The sequence below is a fragment of the Saccopteryx bilineata genome, chromosome 2 (assembly GCF_036850765.1).
Source record: "Saccopteryx bilineata isolate mSacBil1 chromosome 2, mSacBil1_pri_phased_curated, whole genome shotgun sequence".
NCBI lineage: Eukaryota > Metazoa > Chordata > Mammalia > Chiroptera > Emballonuridae > Saccopteryx > Saccopteryx bilineata.
In genome coordinates, this window is record NC_089491.1 from 333,622,373 (window position 1) to 333,648,515 (window position 26,143).

General features: G+C 46.6%; 1 protein-coding gene across 2 annotated transcripts; it reads left to right on the forward strand.

Moving 5' to 3' along the window:
• The first annotated feature begins 636 nt into the window (after positions 1–636).
• On the forward strand, positions 637–24,857 carry TSPAN33 (tetraspanin 33). Of its 2 annotated transcripts, none has more exons than XM_066262277.1 (8): positions 637–987; positions 16,027–16,084; positions 17,142–17,266; positions 17,590–17,664; positions 18,687–18,782; positions 20,416–20,544; positions 20,940–21,101; positions 21,305–24,857. In XM_066262277.1, the coding sequence occupies exons 1-8, from the start codon at positions 886–888 to the stop codon at positions 21,404–21,406; spliced, it is 849 nt and encodes a 282-aa protein (XP_066118374.1). In that variant the 5' UTR covers positions 637–885; the 3' UTR covers positions 21,407–24,857. The 2 variants fall into 2 exon arrangements, with proteins under 2 accessions (XP_066118374.1, XP_066118373.1); XM_066262276.1 differs by having other exon boundaries at positions 17,139–17,266; positions 21,305–24,855.
• The last annotated feature ends 1,286 nt before the right edge of the window (positions 24,858–26,143 follow it).

Consider the following 26,143-nt stretch of genomic DNA (forward strand, 5'->3'; position numbering starts at 1 on the left):
CGGTGTGTAGACCAAGACTCTAAGGAAATAGGGAATGGGGATTGAAACAGTAATGAATTTGGATGGCGGAATTGTTGATGTTTCCGAATGTCCACTATTGGGTTACAGAGCTTTTGAAATAAGCATTTAAAATGTATAGTTACTACACAGGATTGCAGCTACTTTTAAATATTCAATAATTGTCATTTGTAGGTTGGTTTTGTCTTCCTGATTTTATGGTCATACCCCCTCGATTATCTCTCTACTCTTTTGTATTCCCATAGCCTTCGGTGCATTGCTCAACTCACCGTGCGATACTTGTTGATTTTAATATATGTGTGTTTGCATACGTGCACAGCAACTGGGTTGAGGACGAGGGTGTGTGATGCAGAGTGCATTCCTTCCCGTCCTTTTTCCCTTGAGCAGCTGCAGCCTGGATGCTTTCTTCCTCGGGGGTAGAGGCAGAACCGCTGACCCTTTAGCAAGTTGTCCCTCACAGAACAGGTGTCTCCCCCTCCTCTTGGAGAAGAGGGAAGGCTGGACGCTCAGTGACATAAGCAACCGACCAATAAGAAGTCAGGCTTCTGCAGTCGCACCAATGGGCGACTGGGGGCGGGCCCCGTTTCCTAGGAGCCCGGCGGGCTGGACTGGTCCGCCAGCCGCCGCGGAGTCTCCAGCGCTCGCGCTGCCGGCGGCGGATTCCGCGACGCCCGGCGGCTCCGGTGGCGGCGCCGTTCGCCCGCCCGCGCTTCTCCCGGACGCAGAGCTCGTGCACCTCCCGGCGCGGCGCGGCTCCCCGCAGCTCGGGCTCCGGCAGTGGCGCGGCTCATGCCCCCGGGCTCAGAGCGCGCGGGTGGGCCAGCCGCCGCAGGGAGATAGGCCCCCGGGGGCGGCGGCGGCGGGACCATGGCCCGGAGACCCGGGGCGCCGGCCGCCTACGGGGAGGAGTTCTCCTTCGTCAGCCCGCTGGTGAAATACCTGCTCTTTTTCTTCAACATGCTCTTTTGGGTGAGTCTTGGGGGGTCGCGGGGACAGCTGGGCTGCGCAACACCCCCGCAGGGTGGAGTGGGCTGCCCGCGGCTGAGGAGGGGGTATCTGCGGGTCTGGGTGAGCGCGGTGAGAGGCGCTGCCTAGTTTTCCAGGCCAATGGCACTTTGGGGTAATTTATCTTGGGGAGGGAGACCACCGTAGCGCCGTTTCTGGAGGGGGCGTTGGGTGGAGGGCATGCCAGGGATTCGGTAAAGACTTAATGGGCATTCTCTGGGCATCAGATGAAGGTCTGTGCCAGGCCAAAGGGGGAGGAAGGGGGTTGAGCGAGAGGAGCAGGTTTTTCTGTTGGACCAAGGCAGACCCACTGGTACATTCATAACGAGGGGACTTTCAGGCCTGGGGACTGGGAGGCCCTGTTGGCAAAGAAAAAGAGGAAGGGGGGAAACCCAGACCTTCCTTCCCTCAGAGAGGATGAGTTCAGGGTCTTTCTTCTCTTCCCTTTGCAGGCCTCTGGTGCCCCCTGTCCTCAAGGGCTGAGAAGGGACAGGAATGGCCTACAGGTGATGCCTTTTCCGGCACTGTCCCAAACTTTGCCCCAACCTTTCTCAGGACCAGATGCCATTCCCTGGGATTTGATGGTCTTCGGCATCTTTAAATGGGACCCTATGTTGGGCTGGAAGGCCAAGGCTCTTTTCAGAATCTTCTGCTTGGGGGTGGAAAATTGGAAAAAAATATTGCACTGGGTTTACTTGGATTCTCATCCCACTCTGCCATTAATTGTTGGCTTGACTAACCTGAGCAATGTATTCACCCCTGTAGGCCTTAGTCTGCTCTGTAAATTCAAACCCAGTCTGATCAGGGATGGCAGGAATACTCTGCTGGGACTGAGGATCCAGCTGGACCAGATTGTGAAATGCTAGTTCTGTCCTATTTCATGTCCAGAGTCCCTGGGTTCGAGTACATAGGGAGCCCACCCCATTCCCTTTTTCTCTCCCAGCTCCAACTGCACCAAAGCTGCTGTTCTAGGTACCCATTACGCTTGCCCCTCTCTGCCTGAAACCTAAAGTTCAGACTTGCAGGAGGGAGTAATTACGAGACTAAAATATGTTTCTGAGGAGAGAGAGCCAACCAGGCAGCTAAGCCAGTTATTGTAAAGGTTTCACAAGGGCCGTGGTGTGAAGAACAGACACAGAGCACATAAGTGCTCGCCTGTTGGGACAAACGAGAGAAATCCCGGAGGGTGGTGAGGACAGCTTTCTCTCAGCCATTGTACTGGGAAAAATGAGGTTCAAACTCCTAACAAACTCTCAGTTTTGAACTGGAAAAAAGTATTAGAAGACAGCTTTGTCTAGCACCTGCATTTTATGTATGCGAAAGCTAAAAGCACAGGGATGTTTATTGTTTTACCCAGGGTCCAACAGCTGCTTAGTAGGCTTGATCTGGGATTTTTTCTGCTGAACCACAGTGTGTCTAGGGGAAGTCCTTGGCCCAGATGGCTGCTACTATAATGGGAGTGTTAGCAGTATTAGTAGTTAACCAGTCATCCTAATTTCCCATGGTCTGGGTTCTGCTTCAACTTGAGGTTAGGGAAGCACAGAAGAAAACCTCACCACCACTCTGCCCAGAGCTTGGGGATGTCCTAAAAGAAACTCCCTACCTAAGGGCAAGTCCCAAAGCAGCCAACTACATTGTCACTGAGTGTGCCAGGCCAATGATATGCGATCCTCAGAGCTGGCATTAGCATTGCAGGACCTCAGATCCTCAGACTGACTTCCTCCATCAGCCAACGCTCCTCCACAGCGTTTGGCACCACACCCTTCTCTGTGCTCCCCAGTGACAACAACAGCTGGGCGCATCTGTTGCACTTGTGTTCATGGTCATTTTCTTGGACTTCCCCACTCCACCTCACCCCCATTTTACCAGACAAATGACTTTCAGAGGCTGCAGCCAGGGAATTTGACTCCATAGACCCGTTTACCTTGGTAAAAATGCTTCATTCAAGGTCAGAGGACCTGGCTAACCAAGCTGGCCCCACCACAAATTAGAGAAGAGCCCCTTGTTGACCCTACTTTAGACTCATAAAGAGTCAGAGGCTCTAGAAATAGCACACTGAAGGACAAGAGGCCCAGTTTCTTTCTGGCACCAACTTACTGTGTGACCCAAAGCCAATATCTCTGTCTCTCTGTCCTTAATCTTTCTTCTCTAAAGGAGAACATTTTTCTGCTTCTGTGAACTATTTAAAGATGAATGCATCACTTCGGGGACTGTTTTCTTTCTTCAAGACCTGGGGCTGGATCTAAGGATGTATCTCTCTGTGTCCTGGTAACCATTGGACAGTATTGACCTTCCCAGGGGACAGTACCTTGTGGACGTTCCTGAGTGTCACTTCTCCCCTAAGCCCAGAGCTGCAGGGTTTTATTCCACACAAATGCAGCTAGGGATGAAGGGCTGCTTCTCCAGATCAGGGTCTTCTTTCTTCCCATCCCCCTCCAGGGGCTGGTTACTGGGTTTTCTTTGTTGCAGGTTTCCTGTACCCTAATTAAATCCCTTTCTTCTGCCCGGGAGGCACCCATGCTTGGGACTGTCGGCCCTCTCCTCTTTTCAGACAGATTGTCTGGCCAGCTGCTGGTGGGGGGCTGTGTATGGGTGGTGTCTATGTGTATGCCTGGAACACATTGGGAAGGTAGCCAGCGTCGTCTGGGCTCATCCTCAGTGATGGCAGTGGTGGCAGTGGCTACTACATCTGCTTTTGCTCTAGGAGCCCTGACCCTTGGGGCACTTGAAGTCTGACTCAGAAACTCTGTTGGAACTAGGACTAATTGAACCTCTTTCAAGTTTCAAATCTCACTTTCTCTTTTGCCTGGGAGTTCTGATCTTCTCCCCAGAATCATTGGGATCCCATGGCTTGGAGTAGTTGCCTCAAGATCCCAAAAGTTGTATTTCAAGCTTTCAGTCAAGAAATAGCTGGCTTGCCCTAGCCGGATAGATCAGTTGGTTGGAATAGCGCAAAGGTTACTGGTTCCATCCCCAGTTAGGGCATATATGAGAACAGATTGAAGTTCTTCTCTCTCTCTCCATGCCTCTCTCTAAAAGAAAGAAAAGAAAAGGAAAGGGAAGGGAAGGGAAGGGAAAGGAAAAAGGAAAGGAAAGGAAAGGAAAGGGGAAAGAGGGAAAGGGAGAGAAAGGAAGGGAAAAGGAAAGGGAAAGGAAAGGAAAGGGGAAAGGAAAGGGGAAAGGGAGGGAAAGGAAAGGAAGGGAAGGGAAGGAAAGGGAAGGGAAGGAAAGGAATAGCTGGCTTTCCTCACCTCTCTGTATGGGACAGCTCTGTGCAGAGGGCAGACAGTGGGTGACACATGCTTTATCAGCCTTGGGCATACGTTGGCAGGAACATTATCAGCACTGCCCACGGTAGCCGCCTCCTTCCTTGCTGGTCCTTTTCCCACTTGGGGTAACACTTGGGGTGGCTTTTGAATCAGGCAGCATCCAGAAGCTCAGGCTTCCAGCCCCCGTTTCAGCCCAGGCTTCCTTGGTGTCCATGCCTCCAGGCTCCCATGGCATCTTATACATACTCTGATTGTCACACCCCTTATCTGTGCTACAATTCTGTTTATTTATGTCTCCTTCTCTAGACTTCAGGGTAGACTCTGTTTTATTTACTTCTGGATTCTCAGTGTCTAAGTCTGTTTGGAAAGAGTGGGTACTAATTGAATGTTTACCAGATGGCAAATGAGAGATCAGACCCAACAGGGTGGAAGCACCACGCCCTTCCTCCCTCTCTCATGGTCACTAGTCTGCCAATATGCTGCACAACCTTAAGTCCTTGGACATTGCTGCTGGAGGGTATCCAACTGTATTCTCTACACTGGGTCCTGTGGTCCTCTCAAGCCAGCTTTGAAAAAATAACAGCTATCCTCTGCAGCCTCTCCCCCGGGGCCAAGCATAATTGCTGTCTACAGCACCCAGAATTTTTTACTTCCAAAGCAGCACATGTGGACCCCTATTCAGGTCCTCCCTGGGCTGATTCAGGCCTCTGATGAGGTACACATCTTCTTCAAGGAATTCTCTTTCTTGTCCAGCACTAATGGATTGGAGTCCCCAGGGCACTCAGAATGCTCTGGACCACCTGCAGCACCATCTGTTATAACCTGACTCAGAAGCCATGAGGACATGACCAGGCATCAAGCCTGGAAGAAACCCCTCCTGAGTAGTAGCGGTTCCTTCCTACCACCCAATAGATACCACCAGCACCCCCCAAACACATATACCTAAATGTACTAGGAGGCCGAGCCCACCCCACCCCTCTTCCCCACAGACTAAGCAGGCTGCAATAAGTGAAGAGATCACATACCTTTTATTAAAAAGAAGAAGAAAACCCTCATAAACATGGGTAATAGGATGGTGATTACCAGAGAGATGGGGGTGGGGGAGGTAAAAGAGGAGAGGATTAATGGTGATAGAAGGAGACTTGTTTTAGGATGATGAACACATAATACAATGTACAGATGTACTATAGAACTGTACACCTGAACCCTATATAATTTTATTAACCAGTGTCACCCCAATAAATTCAACATATAATTGTTAATGTTCCCCCATGTCCTTAAAATTGGGCATCAATCTTTTTTATTTTTTTATTTTTGAAAGAAGAAGGGAGAGACAGACAGAAACATCATTCTCTTTCTGTATGTGCACTGACTGGGGATCAGACTGGTAGCTCTGTGTGTCAGGACAATACTCCAATCAACCGAGCCATCTGGCCAGGGCTCAATAAATATATTTTTTTAAAACACCAAAAAAACCGCCTGACCAGGCAGTGGCGCAGTGGATAGAGCGTCAGACTAGGATGAGGAAGGACCCAGGTTCGAGACCCCAAGGTCACCAGCTTGAGCGCGGGCTCATCTGGTTTGAGCAAAAGCTCACCAGCTTGAACCCAAGGTCACTGGCTTGAGCAAGGGGTTACTTGGTCCACTGAAGTCCCATGGTCAAGGCACATATGAGAAAGCAATCAATGAACAACTAAGGTGTAGCAATGCGCAACAAAAAACTAATGATTGATGCTTCTCATCTCTCCGTTCCTGTCTGTCTGTCCCTGTCTATCCCTCTCTCTGACTCTCTCTCTGTAAAAAAAAAGCAAAAAACCAAAAATGAAGATAAGAGCCAACCCTTTGCTGTCAAGTCACATGCATGCCTTTTTTTTTAAATTTATTTATTCATTTTAGAGAGGGAGAGAGAGAAAGAGAGAGAGAGAGAAGGAGGGAGGAGCAGGAAGCATCAACTCCCATATGTGCCTTGACCAGGCAAACCCAGGGCTTCGAACCGGCGACCTTAGCATTTCGGGTCGCCATTTTATCCTCTGCACCACCACAGGTCAGGCACATGCATGCCTTTTTAACTCCCCTGGTAGCTCTATTTGCCTCGTACCACACAGAACATCATAAACTTTGAGCAGTCTTTAAGAAGAATAAAAGAAAATGTGTAGCACCTCTCAAGGTCTTGATATTAGGCTATGCATCAGGACGGTCACTCCAGGGCCATGAGTTTGAGCGTTTAGATTACTTTGAGTCTTGTGGACTTCCCTTACTCACTTGTAAACTTGAAAAACCAAAACCAGCCATGGCCCGATTAAGAAGCTAAAGGGTTGGCCCCAGACATTGGTGAAGAAAGAGCCCTGTGGGCTTCTGCACCCAGCAGGACAATTCTGTCCAATCCAGTGGGAGAAAACCAAGAGCCAGTTTCACATGGAGAGTTGCCATCTCAGGAACCCAGGAACACCAGTGCTGGTGCAGCCACAGAAGGACCAGTGTGTGCAGATCTTGAGCAGTGAGAGAGGGGGCCCAGCTTTAGGTCTAGCCGATTTCCCTAACGTCATTCAGAAATAAGAACCGAAAGGACTATAAAACGGGAGGTGCAGACACTTCCCTCCCAGTGTCCCTCTGGATAGGAACAGGATTTTGATTCCCACAAAGGGAATCACTCTAATCTCAGTTGTCCTCCACCACCACCTTCAAAAGAGAGGAAGACATTTCAAAGAAGAGGAGAGAACTCTGAGACAGCCTCCCACTGTCTCAGTGGGGACAATGGGGAGACGGACAAAGTCAGGGTTTTTTCTCAGGGGTGCGGGTGGGCTCTGTGTGGTGAGGCTGTGTTTTCCCCTTGCCAGGCACTGTTCCAGGGACTTCCCTGCTGGCACTATCACCTCCGGTGCTATCTTCCTTCCCCATGCCTGAGCCCCACCCAGTTTAGAGATTACCAGCTGCTTCCTCAAAAGAACTGTAGGCAGCTTCTTCCCACCTCCTGTGTCCCAAGGTGAATGCACATGTCCCGAGGTTGCTGTGAGGCAGAAAGAAGAGGGCAGCCACGTGGCTGAGGTCATAAGGCTCTGGAGACATATGGACCTAGGTTCCAGACCCATTTCAACTGCTCACTGAGTGAACCAGGGAAAGTTACTTGGAGTTGTGGTCAGAGCTCAATTAAATGAGGCCCTTAATCTCAACAAAATGTAGCTACTACTATTGTTGTTAGAAATAGCTCCTAGAGGTCACCTGTTGGGGTTGGACTTGAAGTTAGGACGAGTGCTCCTCCTGACAAATGGCAAGTAGATGGGGACTGAATCTGGTGAGGTAAAGGGTAACCTTGAGCTTGACTTCCTTCAGCCTTGAACCCCCTTTGCTCACGTTCCTACTGTTAGCCAGAGGGAAGTGATAATTAGTGAGGTCTTTATATTGTATAGTGTACAGAGAAGTTTTATACTGTATATATTATAGATTCAGAGACCCCACTCTTATCTCCGAGACCCTTCCCTAGGCTTGACACACTGCCTTGGTGGAAATGGCTCCAGGAGCTAATTTGCCTGTAATTATTGACATTTGAGCACCAGATCCAGAAGAACTTTTGTTCAGGACCTCAACTTGGGGCCCTGTAACCCTTCCTCTTCCGGCACTGATGTCCCTAAAGTTGTGTCCTGAGGGCTGGAGTAAGGTCATTTCTCACAAACCTCAATCAAACTGTGGCTGTCTTTACCCAGTTTACAGGGAAAAAGAAATCAAGATAATGGAGAGAATTTTCTGTTTTCTACCATGAACGTTAATACCTGTGGCTACTTATCTGCCAGAAAGTATGAGCCGAAGGCAAAGGGAACGGGACAAATAGCAACCAAACATTATGGAAAACTAGGGAACTATTTAGAGTAGTAGCTGTAATATTATTTTATGAGATGCAGAGACATATGTCTAACAGCCACATTGTTTGTAAAGCATTCTTTATTTCTATGATAGAAATTATGTTGTGCTTCCTCACATAATACACTGAGGACACATTATTTCTGTCATATCCTCGTCAAAAATGTGTCCTCTGATTCAGATTGTGGGGAAACAATCAGTTTCAATCAATAAATACAAATTGAGGGACATTCTACCAAACAACTGGCCTGGCATATCAAAATTGTGTAGGGTATACCAACAGAGCACTGTAGCTTCCCAGTACTCTGTCACCTTACACTTCGGTGATTGCATGCAGGAGAATCCCAGTTTAATAAAATCTGATGTTAACCATGTCAACACAATAAATGAAAAGTTAAAAAAAAAAAGAAAATCTGATATTAAAAAATGAGGATTGGCCCTGACCGGTTGGCTCGGTGGTAGAGCGTCGGCCTGGCGTGCAGAAGTCCCGGGTTCGATTCCCGGCCAGGGCACACAGGAGAGGCACCCATCTGCTTCTCCACCCCTCCCCCTCTCCTTCCTCTCTGTCTCTTTCTTCCCCTCCCGCAGCCGAGGCTCCATTGGAGCAAAAGATGGCCCAGGCACTGGGGATGGCTCCTTGGCCTCTGCCCCAGGTGCTAGAGTGGCTCTGGTCGCCACAGAGCGATGCCCCAGATGGGCAGAGCATCGCCCCCTGGTGGGCGTGCCAGGTGGATCCCGGTCCGGTGCATGCGGGAGTCTGTCTGACTGCCTCCCCGTTTTCAGCTTCAGAAAAATACAAAAAAAAAAAAATGAGGATTTACCAAACCTATACATCAGGGGTGGCTATTTTAAAAAAATATATTTCCTTTTTTTTTTTTTTTTTTACAGAGACAGAGTCAGAGAGAGGGATAGACAGGGACAGACAGACAGGAACGAAGAGATGAGAAGCATCGATCATTAGTTTTTTGTTGCGTGTTGCGACACCTTAGTTGTTCATTGATTGCTTTCTCATATGTGCCTTGACTGTGGTCCTTCAGCGGACCAAGTAACTCCTTGCTCAAGCCAGTGACCTTGAGTCCAAGCTGGTGAGCTTTTGCTCAAACCAGATGAGCCTGTGCTCAAGCTGGCAACCTCGGGGTCTCGAACCTGGGTCTTCCACATCCCAGTCTGATGCTCTATCCACTGCACCACCACCTGGTCAGGCTAAAAAATATATTTACTTTTTAAGAATAGTTTTAAATAAAAATTGAAGAGGTAGTACACAGAGTTTCCATATGCCCCATATTTGGTTTCTCTGATTGTTAACATCCCACAGGAGTATGATATATTTGTTATATATACTTTATGCAGATTTCCTTAGTTTTTACTTAATGCCACCCAGGATAACCAATTCCATTTAGTTGTTATCATTAGGTTTTTCTTGGCTCTGACAGTTTCTCAGATTTTCCTTGGTCTCGATGACTTGGACAGTTTTGAGGAATACTGGTTACATATTCTCTCCCTGAATTGGAACTTGCCTGATGTTTTTCTCCTAGTTATATTGGGGTCATGGGGTTTGGGGTGGAAGACCACAGAGGTGAAGTGCCTCATATGATACATCAGTGTTTTCTCTCTATCTGTGTTGACCTTAGTCACTTGGCAGAAGTAGACTTTTGAATTTCTCCACTGGAAAGTTAGTTTTCCCCCCTCTTTTCCATAATGTACTCTTTGAAAGGAAGTTACTGTGCGCAGCCCAGACTTAGGAGTGGGGAGTCATGTTCTACCTCCTTGAGAGAGCAGTATCTATCTACATAAATTTTTTGGAATTCTTCTGCATGGGAGATTTGTCTTTTCTCCCCCGTTTATTTAGTTATTTATATCAGTTTGAACTCATGGACAATTTATTTTGTATATGAGGTAATACAGGGGGTCCTTGGGTTAAGCAGTCTTGACATACGACATTTCGAGTTTACAACACTCACTCCCATAAAAACTTTAAAAAATTGAGACATGAGTGTTTCAGCTTACGCTGTTAGCATTGTACTTATGGACTATGTGAGTGAACTAATTTGGTTGCATGCAGCAGAGAAATACGCAGTATTCTTTTTCTGTGGCTTAGCTGTGTTTTTATGTTCTAGATCAGTGGTCCCCAAACCCTGGGCCGCAGACCGGTACCAGTCCGTGAGCCATTTGGTACCATCCTCAGAGAAAGAATAAATAACTTACATTATTTTCATCTTATTTATATTTAAGTCTGAACGATGTTTTATTTTTTAAAAATGACCAGATTCCCTCTGTTACATCTAAGACTAACTCTTGATGCTTGTCTCGGTCACATGATACATTTATCTGTCCCATCCTAAAGGCCGGTCTGTGAAAATATTTTCTGACATTAAACCAGTCCGTGGCCCAAAAAAAGTTGGGGACGCCCTGGCCGGTTGGCTCAGCGGTAGAGCTTCGGCCTAGCGTGCGGAGGACCCGGGTTCGATTCCCAGCCAGGGCACACAGGAGAAGCGTCCATTTGCTTCTCCACCCCTCCGCCGCGCCTTCCTCTCTGTCTCTCTCCTCCCCTCCCGCAGCCAAGGCTCCATTGGAGCAAAGATGGCCCGGGTGCTGGGGATGGCTCTGTGGCCTCTGCCTCAGGCACTAGAGTGGCTCTGGTCGCAACATGGTGACGCCCAGGATGGGCAGAGCATCGCCCCATGGTGGGCGTGCCGGGTGGATCCCGGTCGGGCGCATGCGGGAGTCTGTCTGACTGTCTCTCCCTATTTCCAGCTTCAGAAAAATGCAAAAAAAAAAAAAGTTGGGGACCACTATTCTAGATGATGATTTTACAACTGTGTTAGGATAGGTAAGTCACTTAGGCTAGGGTGTGTTTCGACTTACACCAAAACTCAGGTTACGTCACAGTCGTAGAAACAGAACTGTGTTGTAACCAAAGGATCGCCTGCAATTTCATACTTCTTGATTTTGATGTCCCTTTGACATACCTACATCACTGTGAGGTTTTATTTTGGGGGTTTCGCTTGTTTTTGAGCATTTCTTTACTCTCTGGTACTACAAGATGCTCCAGGCTGACCTTGGGTATTCCTGCCCCAGTTCTAGAATCAGTCACTTTCCAAGGAGCCTAGAGGATGGCTATTTTCATCCTTAGGTGATTACTCACCTCACAAATGGATAAAGGTACTGGTGCATGCAAAGTATTTTATATAATTTGATCAACAACTCTTCAGGAACATGCCTTTTGCTGAACTCAGCTATTTTAAAAACTATGTCTAGTTTTTAAAAGTTTCCAGCAAGATTTCATTCTAGCCAAAAAATGAAAGCCGTTGCAAGAAAAGAAGTGTTTTTATCTCCATCCTCATCATGAAAGGAGGTCATTGGTGATACTGTGGGGTGTTAGAAGGGTTTTGTGGCAAAGTCTGATATAGTGGGAATAGATTGGAAGTTGGATTCAGTCCAGATGTTGCCACTGCCCCCGTGTGCACTTGGTCAAGCATCACTTCAATATTTCTGCCTCATCTATAAAAAGAGGTGAGTGGTGGAGCTCATTTCTAAGGTTTTATTCAGTTCTAAAGTGCTCTGCATACCTGACCTGTGGTGGTGCAGTGGGATAAAGCATCGACCTGGAACACTGAGGTTGCCGGTTTGAAACCCTGGGCTTGCCTGGTCAAGGCACATATGGGAGTTGATGCTTCTGCTCCTCCCCCTTCTCTCTCTCTCTCTCTCTCTCTCTCCTCTCTCTCTAAAAATCAATAAATAAAATAAAATAAAAAAGTAGTTAAAGTGCTCTGCTATTAACAACAGTAGCACTACTTAGGGATGGCAGGAGCTTTGAGGCATTCAGGGTGGGAGATGTGGGCAGGAACAGAATGTGTGAAAGGGCAATTTGTGACTGCAGGAGAAAGAGGCAGATCAGTGACCAAAATGCAGAATTTTGGGGTTAGCTAGTGAGCACCAGATAAGTGGTATCATTAATGATCACATTAAATATTAATGACATTATTTCTTAATCTTGATTGTAATGTAGCTTGCAGCTGCTGCTCTAGATCCCTGGCTGAGTGTGGTTTAGGCTGTGGTTCTCAAATTTGGCTGCACATTGCAATCACTTGGAACACTCAGAACTACTGTTGCCTACATTTCAATGCCAGAGATTCAGATATACTTGTTTGGGGGTACAGCTTGGCATCAGGACTTTATAAGTTTTCCTTTTCCTACCCCATTCTAATGGCAGCCGAGGTTGAGAAGCACTGCTTTAGGCTATCAATGCTCTTGGCTATCTCCCACATAACCATAGGTCTGCTTATGGGCAAGGGCCACACCTTACTCATCTTTGCAGTCCTCAGAGTGCCTTGTACATAGCAGCTAATGAAGTGGATTTGGATAGTGTAGAGTTTCCTTTTGCTGCTTTAACAAATTACCACAAACTTAATGGATTACTATAGCACAAATTAATTTTCTTACAGTTCTGGAGCTCAGAAGTCCAAAATAACTCTCACTGGCCCAAAATCCAGGTGTCAGTAGGGATGGCTCCTTCTGGAGGCTCTAGGGGAGAATCCATTTCCCTGCCTTCTCCAGGTTTTGGAAGCTGCTTGTATTCCTTAGCTCATAGCACCCCCATCACTCCAACCTTAGTTTTCATTGTCTTACATATCTCCTCTTACCCTGGCCCTCTTGCATCCCTCATATAGGGTCCCTTATGATAATATTGGGCCTGACTATATAATCTGCCCATCTCAAGTTCCTTAACTGAATCACATTTGCAAAGCCCTTCTTGCCACATAAGGTAATGTATTCACAGGTTCTGGAAATTAGTACAGGACCTATTTGGCAGGACACTATTCTACCTACCACAAATAGAGATAGAACAACTGCTGTAGCTACAGGCCCACACATGAATTAAGTTACCCTGTGGTACATGACATCTCTTTATTTCTCTTTCTTGTTTTAGCTGTGTTAGGATTTAATCAGAGACCATCTCTTTTGGAAAGTTATACCTTCAAGAAAATGTACCATGTGAACAAACTGTGAGGCACCAGAAAGCAACAGAAATAAAGAGCAGATACATATTTTGAAGTGATTCAGTAAAGTGATGTTCAGAACTGGAATTGCCTAGGGTGTTTGAAAGGGCAGGCAGAGGTGCTCAGTCACTCTGGCAAAGGGCTGTGCCTCTGGGCCTGGGGGATGAGTGGGTCTCTGTTGTGTGGTTTCTTGGCGGTCCACCCTCATCTCCACCCCATTGCTCCCTGGGCCTGGTTGTGCTTAGGACAAGAATGATCTGCCAGTTGACACCTTCAGCCCCATCCTCAGCTCTGCAGGCAGCTCCCTAAACAAAGAGTATGAGGACCAGCAGACAACACATGTGGCCCTGAATCAGACACAGTGTCAAATGATTGGGGAGTGAGCCAAGGGGGCTGTGTATATAGGCAGGGAAAGGTTCTGAAAGATAAGGTTTTAGATAAGGGTTTCCCATTTTCTGCTGAATTCATCAGATGGTAGAGACCCCTGAGGAAAATGTCTTTACTGAGGGATTAGTCTGCCCCTATTACCTGCTATAGGGACTCAGTTCCCTTCTCCCAAGAAAGCCCCAAGATGGCTATATCCAGCTGGTCTCTGCTTGAAAAACAGTGGAGTCTAGCCAGCTGTCTCCCCCACTGAGTTGGTCAGGCCCCTGCTGCTGAGAACTTCCTCCAGCCAGAGCTTGGCCCAGGCTATTGCCATGGTGACAGCCAGCTGCTGCTTAGCACCAGCCTGGGGACTGGGCAAAAAGAAAGGGTGGCCCAGGGATGTGCAAACTGGGCAGCCGTGCACTCCTGGAGGCCTTAGGGATGGCAGAAGTCCCATTTGGAGATCCCTGGTAGTTCTGACAGGTTTGTTCTCTCGGGGCAAAGTCAGGAAGTTTGAGAGGCCTACACTCCTCCATTCCTCTACACCAGTGGTTCTCAAACATTTTGAAGTTGGGGCACATTTAAAATCCTACAAATAATTGTAGGTGCACTATATACAAATTTCTGAGAAATATCTTATCATAATTAAGTCAAATATTAAAGAAAAAATATAAAGTCCAAGCGTGCTTCTATGGTAATTAAACAAAATAAATATGACAAAATTAAATTTATTCTGACATTAAAAAAATTTTTATGTTACATTTTCTGAGCTATGCATTTTAGAATTTGTAAAAAAGAGGGGTTAAAAAATAAAAAAACGAGCCTGACCAGGAGGTGGCGCAGTGGATAGAGCGTCGGACTGGGATGCAGAGGACCCAGATTCGAGACCCCGACGTCGCCAGATTGAGTGCGGGCTCATCTGGTTTGAGCAAAATCCCACCAGCTTGAGCCCAAGGCCATTGGCTCCAGCAAGTGGTTACTCGGTCTGCTGAAAGCCCACGGTCAAGGCACATATGAGAAAGCAATCAATGAACTAAGGTGTTGCAACGCGCAATGAAAAACTAATGATTGATGCTTCTCATCTTTCTTCGTTCCTATCTGTCTGTCCCTGTCTGTCCCTCTCTCTGACTCACTCTCTGTCTCTGTAAAAAATAAATAATTTTTTTAAAAAGTTAAAAAAAAATAAAGATTAAAAAACGACAAAAAGTTATCTTTTTTATATATAGATAAATTTTTAGTAAGATTTAGTAAATTCGGCAGGTCTCAATGCGAATGTGTTAAGTTTTTTCATTCTTGTGTTTATGAGAAACATGAGCCTTATGTGTCCTATCGATTTCTTCAATGTTTGGGCATATATTTGAAAGACAAACTCTCATTTCCTCGTCAATACATTGAAGAATTCCTCTCTTTTTACTCTTAATTGTGTTGAGTGCAGAAAACCCCACCATACATGTCATCTTAACTTTACACCAAACAAAGGATAGAAGAAACTTGCCTCCAGTCTTTACGGGAACATGGGGGGTAACAATGCAGCCCCACAGCTTAACAGCCTTTTGCAACCTAATCAGGCAAGTGAGGTGGGGGGTTGAGCAGACTGTCAGCTTACAGCCAATTCCCCACACCTCTGTTCCCTAAAAATGTAAACTCCAAAAACCCTGTTGGTTGTTTGGTCCCCAGCAGGCACATATTTCTCTGGAATACCATAGGGCGCACTGGAAATCTTCTAGGGCGCACCAGTGCACCCTGGCGCACACTGTGAGAACCATTGCTCAACACCATAATCAAGTTTATAAAGATAAATGTTCCTTTTCAAAGGGATTGCGCTTTTATTACACACAAACATTCACACGTGCGTTCTTTCACTCTGGTATGCACTTTCACTCTTGCATTTGACACCATATTGACCTTCAAGAGAGAGACCTGGGAGTGTACATCTACTCAGTCCTGCTTCAACTTTTAGATCCGCCCTTTGACTCAGCCGGCTCAGAATTCAGAACTTTATGGAGTTTCCATGTGACTCAGGGCACGTTAGCTAACTTAGTAATGATGGATAATATTTATTGTCAGGCATTGTGGTGCCTGCTTTCTATACATTATTTTATTTAATTTTCATCTAGTTTTTTAAAAATGTAGTTGTTTTTAATTCCCACCTTTAGATATAGAAACTGAGGCTTGGGATTTGTCTCGCATGGGCTCAGGTCTGAGTCACCCTGAAGCCCATATTCTTAACCACTGTGCTTAACCTTGTAAACTGTAATATCCTCATCTGTAAAACAGGGAGATATTGCCCCACAAGATGACTGCATTGTGACAATCGAATGAGATAGTCTTGGTAAACGCTTTTTATGGAGGTAAAGCACTGATAGACACTATCAGCTGTATCACTGGGGAGGAGGAAGATGCTTATCTCTGGGTCCTGGGAAAGCTTCCTACTCTCCTTTGAGGTTACTCAATGACAATAAGGCCTCTGGTTTCTAAAATCTCAGGGACTGGCTGGTTCCCTGTCTCCACAGGTTATTTCCATGGTGATGGTGTCCATAGGAGTCTATGCTCGACTGATGAAGCACGCAGGTGAGCAATGGGTTCCCCATTCTCTCCCCACAACTCCTGCCAGGCCCCTCTCTCCGTCAAAGGATGGTGGGCCATTGTGTTTATTGGTGTCTCACCAAGACAGGCAAAGCCACAAGAGAAGACAAGGGAAAGGCAAGGGATCAGGGAGGCCCCTGCAATGGTGATAGCAGGAACCAAGAGAGCAAGCTCCTGGTCTGCCCCCATTTTATAGTATAGAAATCAAAACCTTTAATCCAATATACAAATAAGGAAGTCTCTGATACACAGTCACTTATCTGAGGCATAATGGGATTCCTCATGAGAGTGCATCACCCCACATCATGCAATCAGTCAAGGGTGTGGGGAAAAGCTTAGTCTTAAAACTAAGCGTTAGGCTATAACCACCTGACCTGCTTATAGCCTGTCCCACACACACAATGCAAACTATAAGCGAGCAAACATATATATCAATTTACAAACTTATTTGACCAACACACTCCTTCCCATATAAGCTATGGGCCTAAAGGGAGCCGCCGCCCTCTAGCCAAATCCTGGAAGCTTGTACCTGTGCCAGTTCACCTGGATTTCCCAGAGCTCCCACAAGTCTCCTAAATACGCCTGCCTTTTAGGCTTAGGAAGTGTCTAGGAAAGAAGGCAGGCCTCTGGGAGCAGAGAGCGATCAGAGGCTTCAGCCCCTCTCTCCCTCCCTCTCTCCTGGAGTAACTCGACCTCCATTCCTGTTCCAGTGCACAAGTCTCCAGGAAACGCTCAGCAAAGCTGGTGAGCCTAATCCCATTCTAATTCTTTTTTGGAGCAAAAGTAGTCTCTCTCTCTTGAGCCAAGGCATAAAGGCTCTTACTTCGTTAGTTTCTCAAGTTAAATGCCACAAACCCTGCTGGGCCCTTTTTGTTTTCCCCATGGGAGGGCAGTACGACCTCCCCCTAACCTTCACCCAGTCACACTGGACATCCCCCTACTAGAGGAAGAGAACATTCATAGGTCACCCTCCACCCATCGCTGGGTGCCACCCTGAGTCAGCAGCAGACTCAGACTGAGAGAGAACCCCTTCCCCCAGAAGCAGCCTTGGCTTGCCTGGCAGTGGATCCAGCCATCCTGCTGATCGTAGTGGGCGTCCTCATGTTTCTGCTCACGTTCTGTGGCTGTATTGGATCCCTTCGTGAAAACATCTGCCTCCTGCAGACGGTGAGCTGTCAGGGGCCCCACTAGAAAGACCCTGGCCACGTTCTCCCTATGCCTCTTAACCTCCCAATGCTGTTCTTACCACCTTTCAGTTTCTTCTGTCCCACCCCACCCCGAGGCCTGTGCTGTCCACTCCTCACTCTAGAGTACAGCCCAAGTGATCCAGCACAGGCTGACCACCTCCAAGACAGCATCCCAGAGGCAACAGCCTTTATTGTGTAGGGGTCATCTGGGAGAAGTCCCCAGTGGCCCCTTAGTTCTTCCCATGGCCTTGGGAGGGGCTACTGCCCAACATGGTAACAGCCTTTTCCTGCTGTTGCCCACAGTTCTGTGTCTGCCTCACCATCGTGTTCCTGCTACAGCTGGCTGCGGGGGCCCTGGGCTTCATCTTCTCAGACAAGGTAATGTTGGGAGCAAAGGGCTCCTCAGGTGTGAACCAGAGGAGGAAGGGAAAGTTCCTGCCTGTGCTTAGCCTGATTAATTAACCACTGCCCTCCTTCCGCTGAGAAGCATCTGCCTTTGCAAGTTTCTCCTTAGTGATGAATGAGTGGCCTTTAAAGTCACTGTATTTAAAGAGGATTTCAAGAGTGTAAGGCATTCCCCTCTGACAGTCTGAGAGGCCAACAGGGAAGTCAACTTCATGAACATAAAGTTAATCTGCAAACTTTAATGGCAAACAACTGGGTAAAACAGTTGTTGAGTGGACCACAGACAACAGGAAGAGCCTTTTACTACTTTTGAAAAAATTGCCTATTGGAATAAACAGAAGGAAGGATGGAGGAAAGTAAACAAGATTTTGAAGGTTCTTACCATATCTGGGTGCAATTGGCCACTCAGTGGCAGTTCCTTTCATTCAGAATCAGTATTCCTTTCCCAAAGGGCCTATGATTGTAGTGGACAGAGTATAGGGCTATGGATAGGAAACTTTGGGAAAAGTAGTGGAACAAGCAGGAAGACAGCTGGGGAGAAACTATGAAGTTGAGAGCCACTGCATTCATTCAGAATGTCCTCCTAGTCCTTCAGACTTAGAGAAATCCTGAAATGGTAACTATAGATGTAATTTTCTTATGTCCACTAGGGGTCAGTGCCTTAGCTCAGTAAGCCTTTGTCTACTAAAAAGAAAAGTTTCTCTGCTTTGCATCTCTCAGCAAGTATTTTTGTGGTAATAGTATTCAGAAGTAGATAAATATTTGATTACCATGAAATGTGGCTCTGTAAAGTGGCAACAGCAGGCCCACTGGTACCTGAGAGCCCAGGCATTAATGGGTGTCAGAACTGGCCATCTTCCATTACTAGGACTTGGTTCTGATTTCAAGGCTAACTTAAATAAACAAAGATGACCACTGTCTACTGTTATTTCTGCAGGGAGGAGCAGGTTAGAGTTTGGTCCTGGTTTCTGATTCCCTACTCATGTCTCTGGCAGGCACGAGGAAAAGTGAGTGAGATCATCAATAATGCCATTGTACACTACCGAGATGACTTGGACCTGCAGAACCTCATTGATTTTGGCCAGAAGGAGGTATGGGCTAAAAGGCTGTGAGCAAAAGTCCATGCCATCTCAAAAGAGGCCTCAGCCTTCAGGCCTGTGGGTGTTTTCATTACTTACCAGAGTAATGGATTCTGGGAAAGAGGTTGGAAAAAAGCATGCACGCAGGGTGCTTTTAAAGTACTTCTAAGGGCACAGAACAGTACATATAAAAATCTACCACTTCTGTAAAACAAGAGGGAGGAAAGAACGTGTATTCCTATTTGCAAAAGTAATCTGAAAGGATAAATAAGAAACCGTTAGAATGGCTGCTTATAGGGGGATGAGGAACTGGGAGGACATTTAAATATTAACTTCTATCAGAAGTTAAATTTTCATGAAAGTACCACAAGTATTGAATTTGGGGTTACAGATAAGTTTTAGAGAGTAAACAAATTTGTAAATTTGGAACCTGCAAATAATGAGAAATAATGAGGATTGGCTATCATTATGTATATAAATGTACATGTATATATGTGTATATGTATCTATGTATATGTGTATATATACACATGTATGCATCTAGATAGCATATATGTGTTCTTTTGTTCCACTATTGACACATTAAACCATCATTATATATATTTTTTAAGTTAAAATTTAAATATTGTGATGAAATATACATACCATATAATTTATCATTTTAACCATTTTTAAGTGTACAGATCTGTGGCTCTAAGTACATTCACATTATTGTACAACCATCATCACCATTCATTGCCAGAACTTTTTCATCTTCCCCATCTGAAACTCTGTACCCATTAAACACTAACTCCCCATTTCCCCCTCCCCCAGCTCCTGGCAACCACCATTCTCCTTTCTCTCTCTATGAATGTGACAACTCTAGTACCGCTTTAAAAGTGGAATCACACAATATTTGTCTTTTTGTAACTGGCTTATCTGACTTAACATAATGTCTTCAAAGTTCACCCATATTGTAGGATATGTCAAAATTCCCTTCCAAAAAAAAAAAAAAAATTCCCTTCCTTTTTCAGGCTAAATAACATTCCATTGTATTTATATACTACACTTTGTTAATCTATTCATCTTTTGGTGCACACTTGAGTCCTGTGGCTGTTGTGAATAATAGTGCTATGGATCAAAAGCTAAATTTTAAATAAAAGTGCTTTTGAGAGCAGCACTGAGTTCCCCTGCCTTTGGCACAACAAACACTGACTGGACCCTTCTTGATGTCATGGAGTAATTATGGGCCCACAATATTGAAGGTTCTCCTGCTATGTTTTCTCTGCATTAACACAAATGTTTGCAACACTGAGCTTTTATTGATGTCAGTCAGTATTTTGAACACCACCTTTTGCCAGGCTCTATGATATGCAGGACTACAAAACCAGAAAATGTCCTCAAGGAACTCAGTGTAATGGGTAAAACTGTATACATACATACATACAAACATATATGGCTATGATAGGTTATAACAAGATCTATGAGAAAACTTCACTTGAAGGCCACTGAGAAACCTGAGCTCATGTTTCAAGGTTGTGTTTAAACACAACCTGAATGTACAAGTGTAAGCTTACCATAGACTCTTGGCTGCTCTGAGGATTCTCCTGGTCACCTCAGTATGAGGGTATGTGATTCTTAACCTCTGTGATGGGCTTTGTTGCAGTTCAGTTGCTGTGGAGGGATTTCCTACAAGGACTGGTCTCTGAACATGTACTTCAACTGTTCAGAAGACAACCCCAGCCGTGAGCGTTGCTCTGTGCCTTACTCCTGTTGCTTGCCTACCCCCAGCCAGGTGAGTACACGTCACACCTCATTTCCTCTTGGGCAGAAATCTAAGTTACATTCGATTAGGGCAGCCACAATTGGGAATCCTTATTCCTTAGCTTAACCAATCAATTTTGTTGGGACAATTGTCAGATGTTTTCTTTGCCAAATCTCATGACTTTGTTAACCTTTCACTCCTGTAGCCCACACAGGTGTTCAGAGGGGCAGGTCTCTAAAGCAAGAAGAGCTGGACTTGGATTTCTCAGCAGGAGGAAAGCCTGCATTTAGTGACTTCCAACCTAGCATCCTCCACATATATTCTCTGACAATTTAGGAGTTTAAGAAGGGTGGGAATCCCATCAGCTAGGGCCTGAAAAAAATATTGGAATGAAGTCCCATTTGGCTTTTTAACTCTCTCCCCAGGCAGTGATCAACACCATGTGTGGCCAAGGTATGCAGGCTCTTGATTACTTGGAAGCTAGTAAAGTCATCTACACCAATGGCTGTATTGACAAATTGGTCAACTGGATACACAGCAACCTCTTCTTACTTGGTGGTGTGGCACTGGGCCTGGCCATCCCCCAGGTAACCTACCCTGCAAGACTTGTGGGTCCCACAATTCTGCAAAGACTCCTTTGTTTTGGGGAGGGCACCTGGGGATCAGGTAGGGTGTCAGGTACAACATTGCTGAGGAGCAGGGGATGAGATGATACCGGCTGGGAAGATTAAGTCAGGGAAATCAGGGCATCACTCATTGCTCAGGGCCCAATCCTTCTCGCCTCTCCCAGCTGGTGGGAATCCTGCTGTCCCAGATCCTTGTGAATCAGATCAAAGATCAGATCAAGCTACAGCTCTACAACCTGCAGCACCGGGCTGACCCATGGTATTGAGAATCCATCTGCACTTCCTCACTATGGCAACAGGCAAGCCTCATTACCAACAGCAGTGTGTACAGCTCTCAGCATCCAATGGAGATTTGGATTCCAGCCTCCTTAGCAACAGCCCAGTGGGAAGAAGCAAATTCCAGACAGGCAGAAGGCAGGTGCACAGGTGGCTCAAGTCTTGGGAGGATGCACCTCCTCTCCCCTTCCCAGCCCTCCACAGTGTGAGAGAGTTACCTTGTATTGTTTCTAACCTTACCCATTTGGGTTTGTGTTGTTTTAAGTTTTGTCTGGGCAGATATGTTTGAGAACGGCAGATGCCAGAGTGGTGGGGGTACAGCTGCCGCTTTTCACAGAGGCACTGTAACTGACAGCTCTTCTAGGCTGCTACTGAGCTTGAAGGACACACTCAGATTCCAGCTGTTGCCAGCCAGCCCTAGCGGGAGAGTGGACCCAGCAGCCCCGCCTGGAGTCCAGTTGGCATGGTACTAGCTCCAGAAGGGAAAGGAACGGAGCAGGCAGTGAGCTTGGGGGTCGCCTGGGGACAGTTGTATGTGTTGGGGAGCAATGGAAGGCGTTATGTTTATTACATGCCTGCCCTGCCATCATCCCAGGTAGAGTGAGGTACATCCTGTCCCTCCCTCATTTCCATGGAAACATGGCAGCAAGGGCAAGGGGGACAAGAGCAGCCAAATTCATTCCCCTCTCACCCACCCCCTTTGAAAAAGTGTTTGGGACCATGCTCTCTATATTCTGCAGCCAGCAGAGGTGGAACTGAGCCATAGTGCTTTTGAATTCCTCCCATCGGGCCCTCCCTCTCCAGCAAGTGGGGTGGGTTCCTTTAACCTTGGCAGTGAGCAGAGGAGGCCAGGTAACAACACCCCCACCCCACCCCCATTCCCCTGCGCCAGAGTTCAGTATTTCTACAGTGTAAGAAGCAGGTTTTTGCTGGGGCAGGGGGAGCCAGAAATGGCAATAAAAGTTTGTTGACCTGGGCTAAGCTGGATTCCATGGATTTTCCATTCTGGCAACTAGTAGGGGAGGGGTAGAAGGCCCAGCCGGTGGGCCTTCCCTCCAGGAGGGGGTTGGAGACTCCCCTGAATGCCACAGCACCTTCCCCCACCCCATCTCTCTCAACCAGGTGTCCTACTACTCCCTCCCACAACCCGCTCTCCATCTGAATTAGGACAAAAGATCCCAATTCTGAACTGGGAATGGCGTTGATTTTTATCCCAAAACTTGATGTGTTTTTGTTTTTTTTCCAAACTAAAATGAACTAAAATTAATTTGCCACCCAAAACTTTAAGGATTGGGGCGGGTAAGAGTACATCTGATCAGGGTCTAACACTCTGCCTGGAGGAGACAGAGACGAGGAGGGAAAAGGCCATCTCTTCACTCCCAGTCTGGGCCCTCTAGCCCCCTCTTCCAGCTTCATCTGAAGGAGCTCGTCAGCACAGCTTGCTTTGGGGAGGACTCAGAAAAACTTTTGAGCTGGGAATGGGGCTTCCTCGCGCCCAGAAGAGCGGGAGAAGGCGGGAGCTGGGAGGCCCCTAGGCGCTGTGGGTGGTCCTCGCGTGCGGGAGGCAGCCGCCTCCTCCGCCCCCCTATGGGAAGAGCTGTGCGCTGGCCTGCGTGATCCGTTTGCATGCGGGGCGGGGGGTTGGGGGGCCGATGTTTCCTCGCCTCCCGACTAGGGGGGTTGGCCTGGCCAGAATCCCTCCCACGCTGGGAGGCTGAGTTGCGAGTTCTCTCCCCGCCCCCAGTTTCTCCTAAGCGAGCCTTCTGCTTCTGGGAGGGCGCCTTTCCAGCAGCCGCCTGGGGCCCCAGCCAAAATTTAGTTCCAGCTAGTAACAGAACGGAAAGAAAAAAACAAAATCATCACAAATAAAAAATTAAAAGTAAGGGCCTTTCATTCTGGGACAAAAAAGTGAAAAGGCACGCTTTCTTAGTGCCACAGACATTCATTTTTATACTTTTTTTTCTTTTGGGTACGCGGACCCAGAAGTCCGTGTTTTGGGGTAGGAGTTGGGGTGATGCATCTGCCCTGTTCACTGGCTTTTGAGGAGCTCACCAGACCGGGGGCCTCTTGGCGGAAGAGACCAAATAAATGGTAGTCCACAGCACCAGGATTCAAACCCAGATTTCTTCAACTTCAAGCTACGCTTTTATGATACTTGACTCTACTGTTTCGGTCTCTAGCCTTCTGGGTTTTGACAAAAGGGTCGGAAATTTCTGCCCAAGCTCCAGTTCTTGTAACACCCTGAGCAAATGTTAGGAAGCTTGGTAGTATGGTTCAGTGTTTTTAGCTAGATTCGTTTTTCATTGTTTCCAGTTCTCAGTACCTCTCTAGCTTTCTTTCTTTTTGACCTGATGCTGGGAGAGGGGGGGAAATTCCCCAATTAAAATTATTTTTCATTGTTATTTCATGTTTCAAATTACTTTGCTCTCTGAACTTCCATATTTGTAATAACTCTAGTTTCAAGCATATGAGGTTAACAACAGTGTCTTAGAATCTAGGTTCAAAGGTGGGTGACCAGAAGGAGATTGTTGAGGCAGCAGAAATCGGGCTATCTAGCAGAAATGAAGAGAAAAGACTTGGAAGGTGGTGAAATTTGCCTGCGGTGACAGGGGAAGAAAAATACCCATAGGTTCTGTGGGCCTCAAACCTACAACTTCAACAAGGGCTTAAGTCTAGGAGTGCCAATTTTCAAATCCAGGATGTTCAGTTAAATTCTGATTCCCTCTGTACTCACTTTCTGATGCTGCTGTAACAAATTACCACACATTTAATGGCTTAAAACAACCCTCTGGAAATTTGTTATCTTACAGTTCTGGCTGTCAGAAGTTCAAAATAGGTCTTACCGGACTAAAGCAAGGTCTGAGCAGAGCTGAGCTCCTTCCGAGGGCTCTAGAGAATCCATTTTCCAACTTCTAGAGGCCACTTGCATTCCTTGGTGCCTGGCCTTATTTTACATTTTCAGAGCACGTCATTCCAACTTCTTCTGTGGTCACATGTCCTTTTTCTCCTTGGCTCTCCCGTGTCCCCCAATGGGACTGTTGTGATTATATTGGGCCCACCCAGATTATCCAGAATAATTTTCCCATTTTAAGATTCTTATTTAACCACATTTGTAAAGCCCCTTTTACCATGCAAGGTAATACAGACACAGGTTCCAGGGAGTAGGACGTGGACATTTTGGGGTGACCATTTTTTAGCCTACCACACACACCCTTTTCCCACTCTTAGGCATGACTTATGGTGGGGGAGATGTAAGACTGAGCAACTGCCCTGGCCGGTTGGCTCAGCGGTAGAGCGTCGGCCTAGCGTGCGGAGGACCCGGGTTCGATTCCTGGCCAGGGCACTCAGGAGAAGCGCCCATTTGCTTCTCCACCCCTCCGCCGCGCTTTCCTCTCTGTCTCTCTCTTCCCCTCCCGCAGCCAAGGCTCCATTGGAGCAAAGATGGCCCGGGCGCTGGGGATGGCTCTGTGGCCTCTGCCCCAGGCGCTAGAGTGGCTCTGGTCGCAATATGGCGATGCCCAGGATGGGCAGAGCATCGCCCCCTGGTGGGCAGAGCATCGCCCCTGGTGGGCGTGCCGGGTGGATCCCGGTCGGGCGCATGCGGGAGTCTGTCTGACTGTCTCTCCCTGTTTCCAGCTTATAAAAAAAAAAAAAAAAGACTGAGCAACTGCTGGATCCTAGCAAGAGTTTGAGGAGTTTTCTGGCCCTTGTTTTAAAAATTATTTAACATTTATTGAGTGCTTATTGTGTAGACTTAGTCCCACCCCTAAGACCAGATATGTAAACAGTGTCAGGGACTGGTTTCAAAAAGGGAGTGCAGAAAGGGCACAGTTTCTTCCATCAGAAGAGTTCTGATCCATTAATCTAAAATGGTCAGGAACATTGTGAAAGCTGCCCTCCCCCCAATAAATTTAAGCAATTAGATGTTTTCATCCATATATAAAACACTTAGAGGCGGGAATAAAGCAAGGGGGTAACCATGCTCTCAGGTTGGAATTTAAGGCTGAGTCTTCTGCCAGCCATGCCAGGAAACTGGTAAATCAAGCAGATGAATGGAATAGCAGAGAGAGTCCAGAAATATTTTCAGCTATCAGTACAGGTTGACTAATAAACAGAAGAAGGGGTAATTACTAATAAAAGATGTTAGGACAAATAGATTATGCTAATTATGCTATGGAAAATAAGTAACTTAGATTAATATCTCACCTCATACACTGAAATGCTTTCCAGAGGGTAAAATAATTAAATATTCAAAACAAAACAAACAATGAATCAGAATATCTTATTTGTCCCAACTGTAGGGAGCTTCAGTGGACAATTTTCTTTGCATCTGCCCATATCATAGTGATCTTCCTTTTTTGGAAACTGGCATCCTACTCCTCAAACCATAGGAGGGGTGAGTCTAGAGGAACCACATTTGTACAGCAAGGCCTGGTCTTCTAGACATAGCTGACTGGATCAGGCTTGGGCACTGTATTAGTGTCCTAGCGCTACTGTAACAAAGTACCACAAACTGGGTTTCTTAAAACAACCGAAACTATTATCTCACAGTTCTGGAGCCCAGAAGTCCAAAATCAAGGTATTGTATCAGAATGCCTTGCTCCTTCTGGTTGCTCTAGTAGAGGATTCTTTCTTACCTCTTTCCCTTCTGGTAGTCCCAGGCATTCCTTGGTTTACAGCAGCTATCTGCAGTTTCTGCCTTCAGCTTTACATGGCTATCTGACCTC

Bases quoted from the DNA above. Each gene is read 5' to 3' on its own strand.
- TSPAN33 (XM_066262276.1), top strand. From the start codon at position 886: ATGGCCCGGAGACCCGGGGCGCCGGCCGCCTACGGGGAGGAGTTCTCC. The intron at 16,085-17,138 runs GTGAGCAATGGG...CCCTTCCCCCAG, and splicing joins TCGACTGATGAAGCACGCAG to AAGCAGCCTTGGCTTGCCTG. The intron at 17,267-17,589 runs GTGAGCTGTCAG...TGTTGCCCACAG, and splicing joins ACATCTGCCTCCTGCAGACG to TTCTGTGTCTGCCTCACCAT.